The sequence below is a fragment of the Lemur catta genome, chromosome 3 (genome assembly GCF_020740605.2).
Source record: "Lemur catta isolate mLemCat1 chromosome 3, mLemCat1.pri, whole genome shotgun sequence".
Classification (NCBI taxonomy): Eukaryota; Metazoa; Chordata; class Mammalia; order Primates; family Lemuridae; genus Lemur; species Lemur catta.
Window position 1 is genome coordinate 34,577,528 of NC_059130.1, and position 15,202 is coordinate 34,592,729.

Consider the following 15,202-nt stretch of genomic DNA (forward strand, 5'->3'; position numbering starts at 1 on the left):
AAATAAAAATGGATATTACTAGTTGTTAATATTGCTACTCTTTCTTTAGGTAGAGTACTTTTGCAAAGTATTTTTAAAATCCTATGAGTTATGCAAGGTTGTTTATCAGACTTCTGTCTACCAGAATTTATTAACCAGCATGTCAGTGACCCATTTAATTGTGAACTTGCTCCACTGTTGCATAAACAGTAATCTCAGCCAGCAATATTGTAAAAATCCATAACAAAGGAATATTATCTAATGAAAGTAGAACATCCAATTTCTAGAGTAAGAGTCCCATAGTTTCTGTAGGTATTGAAAACAGTTCATGCCAAGACATGGAGTAGGAAAATTAGTGTTATATGAGCATAGAGAATGAATAATACAGGATTAAGCTTGGCTGTTATGTTAATTTATTTTGAGGAGTAGAAGAGGTAAGCACAGTGCTTATGGCATAATAGGCTCTAATACATAGTGTGTCTTTCAACTGAAGATGAAACAATATGATGCTGATATTTGCTTTAAAATACTCTGAGGAGGACAGAGAAAACATGATTGGCAAAATGTTGATAATCATGGAAGCTGGGTGTTTAATTTTTCTCTCCTTTTGGTGCATAGAGAAATTTCTGTAAGTAAGAGAATGACAACAAAAATCCAAAAATATTCTGTGATATTTTCAATTAAAAAGTGCAACCAATAAGAAAAGATTATGCTTTTCACAGGAAACTAAGCAGGTTAAGAATAATGAAGGAGGATTTTTAAAATGATCCCTTAAAATTTTCTTTTAAAACTCTTTAAATTTTAAACTTGATTGTTTCTTGTGTAATACTCCCAAATGAAACTAGCATGGAAAATATTCAAAGTTGCCTTTATGTAATATGTTAGGACATTTTAAATATTTTTCATGAAATATTTTAGACATGAAAAAATATAAAGACTAATTAGAAATTTAATAATACACAGGTCAACGATATGTCACTGTTGTTAAAAATTATTAATATAATCTAAGTCTACATTCAAGTCTACATTCTAAGTCTCAATTATGGAAAAGTTCAGAAGAACGTAGCTAGGATGGGGGCAGTATCTAAAAGTCATGTAGGCCGGGCGCGGTGGCTCATGCCTGTAATCCTAGCACTTGGGAGGCCGAGGCGGGCGGATCGTTTGAGCTCAGGAGTTCGAGACCAGCCTGAGCAAGAGTGAGACTCCGTCTCTACTAAAAATAGAAAGAAATTATCTGGCCAACTAAAATATATATAGAAAAAATTAGCTGGGCATGGTGGCACATGCCTGTAGTCCCAGCTACTCGGGAGGCTGAGGTAGTAGGATCGCTTGAGCCCAGGAGTTTGAGGTTGCTGTGAGCTAGGCTGACGCCACAGCACTCACTCTAGCCTGGGCAACAGAGCGAGACTCTGTCTCAAAAAAAAAAAAAAAAAAAATGTCATGTAATAGCTAGAAGAGTTCATTAAGGGTAGGAATAATTCAGTAAACTGAGGAAGAGAAGACTGAAAGTATACCTGGGAGCCATCTTCTAGGAAATGAAGATTGACATGTGGAAAATAGGAGAATTGTTCTGAGTTAGTCCAGAGGATTTATCTGGAACAGGTGTAGGTAAGTTGTAGAAAGGTCCCTTCTTAATTGTAAGAGTTTTTGATGTAGTTATTGTAAATAAAAACTAGAGGAGACCCTTTTCCCCCTTTCTTAAGGTTTAACATCTGAATAATGAGCATCTTAATGTTGGCAGTCACCATATGCTGCTGACCCATTTTGTAATCTGTAAACATTTTTCAATTAATTATATGTTGGTCTATTAGCCAGACATCCTTTATTAGTTTTCTGGAGTGAAACACCAGGTCTGTTCTGCTTTTACATTCTTAAGAGGGCTCTGTAAATTTGCTGAGTAATTTGCTGACAAAGTCTCAGTTAACATTGAGGAACTGGGAGGTACGTGAGGTGAGACAATATAAAACCAACAAGTATTAGCTTTTGTTTTTAGCAGTATGTATTGGCTAGCATTCTTAAATTTAGAGTTGACAGTATTATAAAAGAAAGATTCAAGTACTGTGTGTTTAGTGCAAAGAGACCTCAAGATGATTAAAATAATTTTCTAGTCAACCTGCATTGTGGTTTTTGTGCTCATTTTTACTTGGCCAACACATCAAGAAGTGAGCCAAACCTTTTCACTATGAATTTTTGGGTAGGGATTTTGACTGAATGTTTATTTCAAGTAGAGAAGCATCAGTTTGTCCTATCAGCTGGCCAAGCCACTCAGGAACCCAAAGTAAATCTGTTCCAGAAGGGGCTGCAGGAGAGAACTTTGATCAGCACATATAGTCTGTGTTAGTAACTTGGTTGACCTCAACAGTGCATGTGTTTGTTAAGACTCAAGTCCTGTTAAATTAGGATACATTTGAATTAGTATAAATTCCTAATTCAAAATGGCCAAAAAGAAAATGTTTTTATTATGTACTTTTTGTGCTTTTAAATCAAAAGTATGACAAAAAAGTTGTAATTCAGCAAAAAAAATTATATCAGTCTTTTGTGGCTTTGTGATGCTGACATGGCTTTTTTTTCTACCTTTTTTAGTTCTTTTGTTTGGCTGGTTTCACTCTCTAGAGGCCTGCTACTGCCATAAGTAGCGTTTTTAGCATACCATATTCTGTAAACTGCATTAAATGCCACATTTTCTGTTATGAAACAGTTTGCCTGGTTCAAATTATAATCTTACTCTTCCTGCCTTTTGCTGGTAAATCTGTTTTGTTTAACTCTTGGAAACCTCACCTAAGTTTTCAAGAAATATGGTTTGTTTTGGCTATGATCCTGATGGAAAAAATGAACATGGTCTCTCATTTTAGTGTAGAAATTCTATGTACAGTTTCTTAATAAATGGCAATCTTGGAACTACAAAGTTGACTTTATAGGAGAGCATACTTATCTTTCTTTAAAGGGCTGTTGAATGTTGCCAGACATCAATCCAAGGGCTTCAAAACAAGCAGTCTGTTTAAATCTGCATTGCACTCACTACTTCTGCCTACCCATCATAATCTCATAAAGTTCATGAAATATTACTGCTCTGGTTTTAAGGTTATGGGATTGTATTGTTTTGGTTATTGGGACAAAAGACCAGGGAAAAAAGTGATGAAATTGTATTCTACATCTTCCACAGTGAGCCAAGTTGGAGCAAAGATTCTTAATGGAAATCAGTAGTTGGGAACAATGGAAAGAAAATGATTCAGAACTAATACAGGACTAGAAATAACCTCAGATGGGAGGTTGATTAAGGGGTACAGACTATACTGCCAGGAGGCTCTGGGTCTTCCTTTATTCCAGCCTATGTGCCCTCATTGCACATCTTCCAAACCCTTTGTTACCTTGCACGCTCTTTCTAATCCTTTAGTTAGGGACTTGATCCCCTCCATCCCCAAAGAACTACCCTTTGGGAGTCCCTGCCCTGGCTCCTAGAGCCATCATGAGAGACTAGGTGCTGAGGAATCCCTTTCCACTGGCTTGCAGGTATTAGAAATGATGTAAAGAGGATTCTGCGGTCATACCAGATTGGAACTTTATATTTCTTTTCTCTAGAAATGGTGTACAGTTGAGTAAGAGATTTCAGTTATTGTTAGTATTATTAGCATGGGAGTGATGTGACACAGGTCCAGATGGATGCTCTGCACCTAGTTTTCCTCTCCTTGCAGTGGAGGAATCTGCACTTGGGAATCTACCACTTTTACAGCAATCAGGGAGCAAGCCTCCTCATTGTCCACACGGAGATTTTACCTCATTCTTCAAGATTGCTCACTGGAAACTAAACCCTGAGAAAAGGCCTGGGTAAAGAGTGATCAGGGCTTTGCATTCTTAGCATACCCAGTAAGATGTGTATGAGTAAAACTCACTAGAGACCCACTGAAGATGTGTCTCTCAAGAAAAATATGATTATATAATAATCTATTTACAGTGCAAAGCAACTCAGAAAAATGGAGAGTTACCTGTGTTATTTCAAAACTGCTATAGACACTTAAGTTGCTTGTTTTATCTGTTAACACCCAAGAATAGGTCCTCTATTAGGTCAAAATGTGAACCAGGTCTCCTTAAATTATGTGGCTAGCTTACATCTAAGAAGATATATAATGAGCAGATACTTTTTAGTAACTTTGAGCCATAAAGAAATTGAGAGAATGGTATTTCTTTAGGCTGTAAAGTAGAGAAATACATCAGAACAAATTCAATAGGAAGGATTTGGAGATCTGAAAAGCTATCCAGATTTTAATAAAAAAATTGCTTCTTTGCTGACTACATTTTGGGTTTGCTACTACCAGATACTCTTCAAATAAAAGAAAAACATGCTTTGTTAAAATATTTGCAGTTTCTCTTTAAATGGAGGTTTGGGGCTTCTAAAAATTTATCTTGAATAAAAATTTTGGCAGTTAAATTTCCTTTGTGGTTACAGTAGCTTTGGAAAGGGAAGTGAGCAGAGTTTTGTTCCCTCCCCCCAATGTATTGTATTAGGATAGGTTTATGTTGTGGCAACTTTAGAATTCTTTATTCTGTATTTTTTTAGTTTGGCATCTTGATAAGGTTAATGAATAATTATTTTTAAATGATGCTGATTTATATCTTAATTAAATACTTCTCTCTCCTTTCTCTGATTTTCCTACATGCAACCTTCCCCTGAGGACTCCTTCTAGGGAGACAGTCCTTTCATGCCCCAGATGCTTTCTAGCCAATCAGATCCCCTGCCCAGAAGTCACTCTTACTAGTTTTATGTGCATTTTTCCTGAAACAGTTCTTTAATATATAAATTCTTAGTTTTACATATTGACCTATTTTGCAGAAGTGCTAGCATACTATACATGCCATCTTGCAACTTGCTTTTCTCACTTAATATATCTTATAGATCTTTCTATATCAGTACATAAAAAGTTGTCTTATTCTTTTAATAGCTGCATAGGAGTCTATTTCATAGGAGTACCATGGTTATTTAAAATTTTTGGAATCATTTTCTTTATGAACATTCTTCCATTGACTGAGGTACTTATTTTTTTGTTCATATGCAAATATATCTGTAGGAGAAATACCTAGAATTGGAATTGTAGCATCAGAAAGTAGGTGCTTTTTCAATTTTGATAGAATTTACCAACTGGCCCTCCATTGGGGTAGTTCTAATAAATTAGAACTTTCATTATAGAGTGCCAGTCACAAGGGCTTCTTAATGGAGTTCTTAGATAAGTTTCAGTGTTTCCATAAAAAACTTCATTTTTCTCACCTCACTCTGTTCCTCACATAATTGTTTGCAATACTTTGTATGCATGTGCATTTGTCTGGGGAAGGAGTCCATAGCTTCCGATGTTGCCTTTGTTTAATAGCTTCATTGAGGTAAAATTCAAATACCATAAGGTTCACCCCTTTTTTTTTTTTTTTTTTTTTTTTTGAAACAGAGTCTCACTCTGTTGCCCTGGCTAGAGTGCCATGGCGTCAAGCTTACAGCAACCTCGAACTCTTGGGCTTAAGCAATCCTTCTGCCTCAGCCTCCCGAGTAGGTGGGACTACAGCCATGCACCACCATGCCTGGCTAATTTTTTTCTATATATATAATTTTAGCTGTCCAGATAATTTCTTTCTATTTTTAGTAGAGACGGGATCTCGCTCTTGCTCAGGCTGGTCTCAAATTCCTGACCTCGAGCGAGCCTCCCGCCTCGGCCTCCCAGAGTGCTAGGATTACAGGCGTGAGCCACTGTGTCCCGCCAGGTTCACCCTTTTGAAGTGTATAATTTAGTGGTTTTTAGTATATTCATGGAGTTGTGCAACCATCATTGATATCTAATTCCAGAATATTTTTATCGCCTTAAAAAGAAACCCACTACCCATTAGTAGTCATTTCTTATTCCTTCGCTTCTGCAGCCCCCAGCAGCCCTTTATATGCTTTCTGTCTGTGTGGAATTATCTGTTCTGGATATTTCATATTTGCAGGATCATACGCTGTATGTCCTTTTGTGTATGGCTTCTTTCACTTAGCATAATATTCTTTAAGGTTCAACCATGCTGGAACATACATTAGCACTTACTCCTTTTTGTGGCTGAATAATATTTCATCATATGGAAAATACCACATTTTGGATAATCTGTTTATCAGTTGATGGACATTTGGATTGTTTCTACTTTTTGGCTATTATGTATAATGCTGCTTTGCACATTCATGTATATTTTCATAGCCTTTTAAAAACCGTTTTAGATATATAAAGAATACTTATAAATCAATGAGAAAATGCAAGATAATCCAACAACCTGTGAACAAAATTATGAATACATAATTCACAAAGAAGAATGGTAAATTTTTTTTTTTTTTGAGACAGAGTCTTGCTCTGCTGCCTGGGCTAGAGTGCTGTGGCATCAGCCTAGCTCACAGCAACTTCAAACTCCTGGGCTCAAGCAATGCTCCTAGTAGCTGGGATTAGAGGCACGTGTCACCATGCTTGGCTAGTTTTTTCTGTTTTTGGTAGAGATGGGTTCTCTCTCTTGCTCAGGCTGGTCTCGAACTCCTAAGCTCAAGCTATCCTCCTGCCTCGGCCTCCCCAGAATGGTAGGATCACAGGCATGAGGCACTGCACCTGACTGATACATATATTTTTTTTAACTGAAACTTATATTTGTATGGTACATTATGGTACAGAGAACCTTCATGTCTATTACCCATTGGACCCTCACCTCACTCATTTGACCTGTTATAATTGAGTTAGGATTCAAGCCTGGGTCTTATCTCAGTCCAGTGCTGTTGTCATCACTTCTGTGCTCCCTCCACTAACGGGGCTTTACTTTCAAGGCAGCCCTGATGCAATTCAAACTTCAAATTACCTAAGTCTTGCTCCTTTTTTTCGCCCTTTACAAATGTATTTGCTTAGTTTTTGAAAACTAAGGTAGTCTTAAGATTTAATTTTTAAAAATTAAGGTAGCATGTAGTTTTAAGTCATGAGTTTTATAACGTTTTATAAAGATTGACCGTATTTGAATAATTTGGTGGTATCAAATAAAATAACAAAAAACTGTTAAAGTTTTTTGTATACAGTCCACAGAAAGAAATGTATTTTACATCTCTCTTTCGTGTACACGGTCTAATGAAACAAACTCTTACTACATGTAAAGCACCTCATTACTTTTATTCTATCCTATACTTTTCTTTCAGTTTTTTAAGGCTGTAATGATTCATTAAATTGATCATATATCCCGATAATGGATTATAATAGTTTCACGAACACTATTCTGTTCTAATTTCTTTTTACTAATATGTAGATAGACTCTAGGATAAGAAATGATTTTTCTAAGATCTTCCAATTAATTCATTGCAATTCTGAGACAAGCATTAAGGACACCTGGCTTCCAGTGTTGTGGTGCCATTTAACGACTTGGATTACCATTACTTTTGTATAGCTACACCAAGTATTTCTAGGGACACATGAAACAGAGGAGTCATTAACTGAAGTCAGAGGAAACTGTTCTGAGGATCCTTTGAAAATTCCTGTGTACAGGACTTAGGTCTCTCCATTCTTCAAGAGGCTGTGCCCACAGTGTGGCTTTCCTAAGAGCATCTGGGGCATATTCCTGCTTTTGCATTTCTATTGGTTGTTCTTGTTCTTCATGCAGAAAATGAGATTGGATAGGGCAGTGTGGACCTACAGTCTAGCAGGGACTTGGCCTAGTACCCATTCTAGTTCTGGAAATTCATACTGGAAGGTATTCTTCATTTAAAAAAAAGAAGGAAAGAATTTGCAGGATGAAGATGATTTCCTTGCCTCTGACAAATAAATGGTTCAGGTTGTGAGTAATGAAGCTTCTTTATTTAATTTTTGGTAAATGGGACCTGGTTATATGACACATATAGACACACAAAACTTAATAGGAAGAGTAAAATAAAATCTTGACCATCATGAAGTTAAGAAGGGTAGATATAAGTCTGAATTTCCCCTTTTTCTGCTTTACATAATGTTATGAGAAAAAAGTATACTGAAGATTCTTAAGGGAAATCAAATGAAAATTTTAATTTATTTGAATATTTAAAGTAGAATTGCCACAAATTAAATTTGACAATAGTTTTAGCAATACATATTTTTAAGAATGTATCTGTAAATGTGTTTACTGTGATATGCAATAATATGTATTATGCAGTTTAGAAGAAATATGCAAGAAAATGTACTTCTTTGGCTCTTAAATTTTCTTCTTGGTTTGGTCTGACATGGTGAAGAAGTTAATCAGTGATAGCCTCTACTTTATCCATCAGTGTAGAAGGCAAGATTCAGCTAAATGAGAATTAGAACTGGTAGAAATATGTGTAGCAAGCCAGTGATTACTATGATTCATCCATAGGTTATCAATACTTGGTCTGATTGGACTTTACATGAGATGTTGCAATGTATTTCTTAGCATAAAAATGTCCTATTTCAATATTACTCAAATTTATTCAGGATATTGAAGCTCATTTCTTAGCAGCATCACAGAATCTGGCCCTTAATAGTCTATCTTGTTTCTAAAAAGGAGATTATAAGAATTTACACTGTTAATCAATCAATAACGCTTTTAAAATTAAAATGTGAATAGACTTGGAACTTTGACTCTTAAATTGATCCAGCCTTCAAAAGGAAAACGCTAAGTTTTCCTTTTACGTAAGTCTTTCTTACAGTCTAATAAATTTTTTTTTATAAACGAGACACCATATTTTATAGTGCAGTGGCACTAAAGGGAGAATATTTTATAGCTGTGGAGGTTTTTTTTTTTCTGTTCTTTTTTCTTTTTCCAAGGCACAATGCTTGGTGGGAGAGTTGTCTGGAGGCAGAATGATCAGAAGCAGACACTGGCCAGCTGTTCATTCATTTAAGTCTGTGTTAAATCATCTGATATGCCTGTAGGGGAGATGTGTCAATTGATTAATGGGCCAGAGTATTGATTTTGTCTTCAGATTGCTAAAAGAGGAGATTAAGCTTCCAGATACAAGCAGTTCCACAAGTCTCTATTTTCAGATAGGCATGTAATTAAAGTAACCACATCGTTCACTAAGGTTAACATTCCGTGCTGTGATGCAAGCCTCTCTGTTTGGTGTTTAAAAGCAGTTTGGAGCCGTTGTATAAGTACCACTGGACTTGGTGTCAACTGACCTAAATTCTTTCCCTTTTGCTAACAGTGGATTAAATGACGAGGCTTATTTTAAAGAATGTTGAAAACTAGTAATTTCAACAAGAGGAGATGAATTAAATATATTATGAAACATCAAGATGATTGAAATACTGTGCCACCATTCTCAATGCATGTCAAAATGATTATGATACATTGTGCAAAAACAGTTTACCAAACAGAATTACCGTGTAATCCTTTTTTTCTTATAAAGGAAGATACCCTCCCCTCAAAACACCAAATACCACATTGTGTGTGTATGTGTGTGTGCATTTAGTCTAAAAATTGTATATTTTTTTGCCTATGGAATAATTTAAATATTATGTATTCAGATACCTGAAGATAGCTTGCTCAGACATAAAGTTTGAACACTGTATTTGGTGACTCCTGTGGGTTTCATTTATTTTTACTGTCTTTACCCTCTGTATTTATTGGTAGTGTTGAGTATTTATTTTCAGAACTATTGTAATATATCTTTTTCTATGTGAAGAAATGTATATTTGACCACAGGTGGTTTTCATTTTTTTAGGATGAGGCACGTGGATTGACAGCTTTTGAAACTTTATTACTGTATAATATGCAGGTGCTTTCATTGTTTATAGAAATACCTAAGCCTTGTTTGAAATTTATAAAATACTGTGCCATCTGTAAGCCTCTCTAAATTCCATAGATTAATTAGCCTTTAAAGTAAGGTTGTCTTTTGTCTAACTTTTAGTATAAACTCTTCAATCTGGGAACCTTCTCTTTTATGTGCTTGTTCTATATACTTGTTCAGTGTTCTATATACTTCAGCCCTCTAGTATTAATTATGGACACTGGCATTCTCAGTAACAATGACGATCACTAAAATTAAAAGTAGCATGAACAGTGTAGCATTGTCCGGAGAATAGTTTGAAATTAGTAAATAATCAATCCATTTTGGCTTTGTCACTGCTTTCTGTGTGTGTGTGTTTAAGCATTACTGAAGAGTGGGATAGTTACTCTGCAGGGAAATTTTTATAGGTGATGGTTATATAAGATCAGCATTCTTGTAAAGTTTCAGTTAAAAAAGAAAAAAAAAACATGCCTTTTTGATATCTCATGTAACATGTCTTTTCTTGTGGTTTCTGATTTGAAGGTTGTTGACAGTATTTGGTGTTGGGAGATCACTTGGTTGGCTTTGGTATATCTCTGTTTCTAGAAAATGTAGTGTCAGGGTGGGAATTCTACTGTTTTTTTGAAAAAGAAATCAATATTAAATTATTTAACTTTACTTACTGGTTTCAGTAAGAGTTATTGAACAGCCCACAGTAGAATGCTTATTTTTAAAAGTCTATTAAAATATATAGAAGTCAATAATTCAGCCAACTGCTTACTTCCACAAACTAATTTAGTATTATTATTTGGTACGTTTTATGGACTTAATTTTGCTACCTTTCTCTGTTCCCCAGAGAAATTAGACTAATGTAACAATGGGCTCCATAACTTAGTTTAGAAGATATAAAAAAAATTTTTTTCTCAGTAAGCTTTTATTACACTAGATATTGTGGGTATTAAACAAAAAAGTAATATTAGACATGGTTTTGGCTTCCCAGGTATAAAATCTAGGTGGAGAGAGAGCAGTAACATTCATGAAATGATTGAGACCATTAGAGTGTTACAGTGTATCTTCCAAATTATAAGGTTATAAGATGCGCAGAGAAAATAAAAATCAGAGTGGGGGAGAATAATTGGAGTTTGGAGAGACCTTAGAATTAGCTTAGTGGAGGAGATGGCATTCCAAATGGGAATAAATAGTATGAACAAAGGAACAAATTAGATATGTGTACATTATGGAGTAGCCTTCAATGTTAAGATTGGTGGATGTGGTTTGAATAGTTGTAGAGTTAAAGTAGAAGGTATGGTTAGGTAGAGGGTGGAAAAACTTAAAAGGTGGGTAGCAAGGATGTATGACTGGCTTGTTTTTGTAAAGGAGTAATGTAATAAAAATGTTGCCTTGGGGAAGTTATCTTAGAAATGATAGACAAGATGAGATGCAAAATAATTAAAATAGTTAGTAGTCTATTGCAGTAATCTAGGGATGAGTTAATGAGTGCCTGTATTAGGAGAGTGGCAGAGGGAATAGAGAGAAAAGAATAACTGAGACACATTTTCACCAAAAGAAACTTGGTTTAGCATATACTCACATAGTGAGTGAATGAGGGATTAAAGAAGGAGTGAATATAGAGAATAAAAGAAAAATAGTAGTTAATGGACATTTCTTCCTTTATATCCTGTGAAATACTTACTATAGATAGTAGATAGATACTCTAAAATCTAGGTAGAGGGAGATAATGAGTTCATTTTGCACATACTGAGTTTGAAGTGGTAATGACTCTGCAAGTAGAAGTGGCCTTGGAAGTAATTGGGTATGTGGTTCTGGAGCATAGTCAATCAGGGCCAGAGATGTAAAGATGTATGTATACATACATACATATTTAAAGGTACTTTCTGAAGGAGTTTCTAAAGGGAAAATTGGAAGATCAATAAATAAGCCTTAGAAAACACCAGAAGAAATTATTTAACATTTAGGTTTCAGAAAGCCTTATTTAATCATTTGATTTTAACTTATTTGGTTTGAGCAGTATTTTTTAAAACCTGTTTTGAAGCAACGAGTAATAACCTATGTTTTGAAAAATTGTTGTTTAAAAATAATTGTAAAACTCACTATATTCTGATCTATTTTGATCCAGTTCTAACATCAGAATATTCTAATTCATTGTAACTTTTCCTAGATTGCCGTGCTAAGGAGACAGCAACGTATGATAAAAAATCGAGAGTCTGCTTGTCAATCCCGCAAGAAGAAGAAAGAATATATGCTGGGGTTAGAGGCAAGGTTAAAGGCTGCCCTTTCAGAGAATGAGCAACTGAAGAGAGAAAATGGGTCACTGAAGCGGCAACTAGATGAAGTTGTACTAGAGGTGAGTGGTAGAGCTGGGATGAGATGGGTTAAAGTATTTCATTTTTTGGATAAATAAATTGAGAAACTTTTACATTTTCAATTAAATTGTGTAAAACAATAGTGCTAGGAAAAGGAGAGTACAATAAGTCCTAAAATATTTGCAGTAAGTATAAAGGTTTGAAAGAATCTGCATGTAAAAGTTGTGCCCTTTTCCTGGGTTTCTTCTCACTCATTTGCCTTAGAACCTTCTTTTCTGACTAAAAGAATCACATTGTCCCAGAGATGCAGGGGTGGTTTAACATACGAAAATCTATAAATGTAATTAACCACGTAAATAGAAGCAAAAATAAAGACCATATGATCCTCTCAATAGATGCAGAAAAAGCATTTGACAAAATTCAACACCCTTTTATGATAAAAACACTTAACAACATAGGCATAAATGGGACCTACCTAAAAATAATACAAGCCATATATGACAAGCCCACAGCCAACATCATACTGAATGGGGAAAAACTGAAAGCATTCCCACTCAGAACTGGAACCAGACAAGGCTGCCCACTGTCCCCATTACTTTTCAACATAGTATTGGAAGTCCTTGCGAGAGCTATCAGACAAGAGAGCAGAATCAAAGGTGTCCAAATAGGGACAGAAGAGATCAAACTCTCACTCTCTGCTGATGACATGATGTTGTATCTGGAAAACCCCAAGGACTCAACCAAGAGACTCCTGGAATTAATTAACGAATTCAGTAATGTCTCAGGTTACAAAGTCAATACACACAAATCAGAGGCATTCATATATATGCCAATACCATTCAATCGGAGAACCAAATTAAGGACTCAATACCTTTCAAAATAGCAACAAAGAAAATAAAATATCTAGGAATATATTTAACTAAAGAGGTAAAGGACCTCTATAAAGAGAACTATGAAACGCTAAGGAAGGAAATTGCAGAACACGTAAATAAGTGGAAATCCATACCATGCTCATGGATTGGAAGAATTAACATCATTAAAATGTCTATACTACCCAAAGTAATCTATAGATTCAATGCAATTCCTATTAAAATACCAACATCATTTTTCACAGATTTAGAAAAAATAATTATACACTTTGTATGGAATCAGAGAAGACCCCGTATAGCAAAAGCAATCTTAAGCAATAAAAACAAAATGGGAGGTATTGATTTGCCAGACTTCAAACTATACTACAAAGCTGTGGTTCTTAAAACTGCTTGGTATTGGCACAAGGGCAGGGACACAGACCAGTGGAACAGAACAGAAAACCCAAATATAAAACCATCCTCATATAACTATCTAATCTTTGACAAAATAGACAAAAACATACTCTGGGGACAAGAGTCCCTATTCAATAAATGGTGCTGGGAAAACTGGATAGCCACATGTAGAAGACTGAAACAGGACCCACAGATTTCACCTCTCACAAAAATCAAATCACGGTGGATAACAGATTTAAACCTTAAATGGGAAACAATTAGAATTCTAGAAGAAAATGTAGGAAAGACTCTTACAGACATTGGTCTAGGCAAAGAATTTATGAAGAAAACCCCTAAGGCAATCGCAGCAACAACAAAAATAAACGACTGGGACCTGATTAAATTAAAAAGCTTCTGCACAGCCAAAGAAACAGTCATGAAAATAAACAGACAGCCTACAGAATGGGAAAAAATTTTCGCATACTACACATCAGATAAAAGACTGATAACAAGAATCTATTTAGAACTCAGGAAAATCAGCAGGAAAAAATCAAACAATCCTATCAAAAAATGGGCAAAGGACATGAATAGAAATTTTTCAAAAGAAGACATAAGAATGGCCAAAAAACATATCAAAAAATGCTCAACATCCCTAATCATCAGGGAAATGCAAATCAAAACCACAATGAGATACCACTTAACTCCGGTGAGAATGGCCTTTATCAAAAAATCCCAAAACAACACATGTTGGCGTGGATGCGGAGAGACAGGAACACTCATACACTGCTGGTGGGAATGCAAACTAGTGCAACCCCTGTGGAAAGCAATATGGAGATACCTGAAACAGATTCAAGTAGACCTACCATTTGATCCAGCAATCCCATTATTGGGCATATACCCAGAAGAACAAAAGTCATTCTTTAACAAAGACACCTGTACCCGAATGTTTATAGCAGCACAATTTACAATCGCAAGGATGTGGAAACAACCCAAGTGCCCATCAATCCACGAATGGATTAGTAAACTGTGGTATATGTATACCATGGAGTACTACTCAGCTATAAGAAATAACAATGATACGACATCTCTTTGGTTCTCCTGGAGAGAGCTGGAACCCATTATACTAAGTGAAGTATCCAAAGAATGGAAAAACAAGCATCACATGTACTCACCAGAAAACTGGTTTCCCTGATCATCACCTAAATGTACATCAGGGAAGGATACCAATTGGATATCAGACTGGGATGAGGGGTGGGGGGAGGGGATGGGTGTATGCCTACATGATGAGTGCGTTGCACACCCTCTGGGGAATGGTCATGCTTGAAGGTGCAGACCCGGGGAAGTGGGGGGGGGAGGGGATGGAGGTATGACTACATGATGAGTGCCAGGTGCACTGTCTGGAGAATGAGAACGGACGCGCTTGGGACTCTGACTCGGGGGGATGGGTGGGACATGGAAAATGTATATAACCTAAACTTATGTACCCCCATGATGAGCTGAAATAAAAAAAAAATATATATATAAAAAAAAAAAAAAAAGAATCACATTGAAGCTCCAGATCTTCTCTTAAAAAATATATATATACACATACATATGTATATTTTTTATCCTTTCTCAGTTCTCCTGACCAATATTATGTTTTTTGCATTCTTCTGCTGGTCCCGAGAAGATTAATCTTCTCCTCTGTTCTGTTCATGAAATCTATGCTTCTAGACTTTCCCACTGCAATGCTGTCCTGAACCACTTAGATGTCTACTGAGTGGGGCTTCTTACACTGTTGTTTCTGTTTTGCCCCAGAGATAGAAATATGGGAATACTCCAGTGTGTTACTGAGAACAATGATTTAAAAGACAGGGAGACTAACTATCAAAATTATTTGGGGATTCATAAAAATATAAAATTGTTGAATTCTTTCCTTTTGGGTAAAGAGG

At 35.7% G+C, this 15,202-nt stretch overlaps 1 protein-coding gene across 1 annotated transcript in view; it reads left to right on the top strand.

The window, feature by feature from the left end:
• ATF6 (activating transcription factor 6) overlaps nucleotides 1-15,202 on the top strand; it is a 193,348-nt gene that overhangs the window by 29,616 nt on the left and 148,530 nt on the right. Inside the window, exon 9 of the mRNA XM_045546533.1 lies at nucleotides 11,886-12,071. Within this exon, the coding sequence (XP_045402489.1) occupies nucleotides 11,886-12,071 (186 nt within the window). The remainder of the gene's footprint in view (nucleotides 1-11,885; nucleotides 12,072-15,202) is intronic.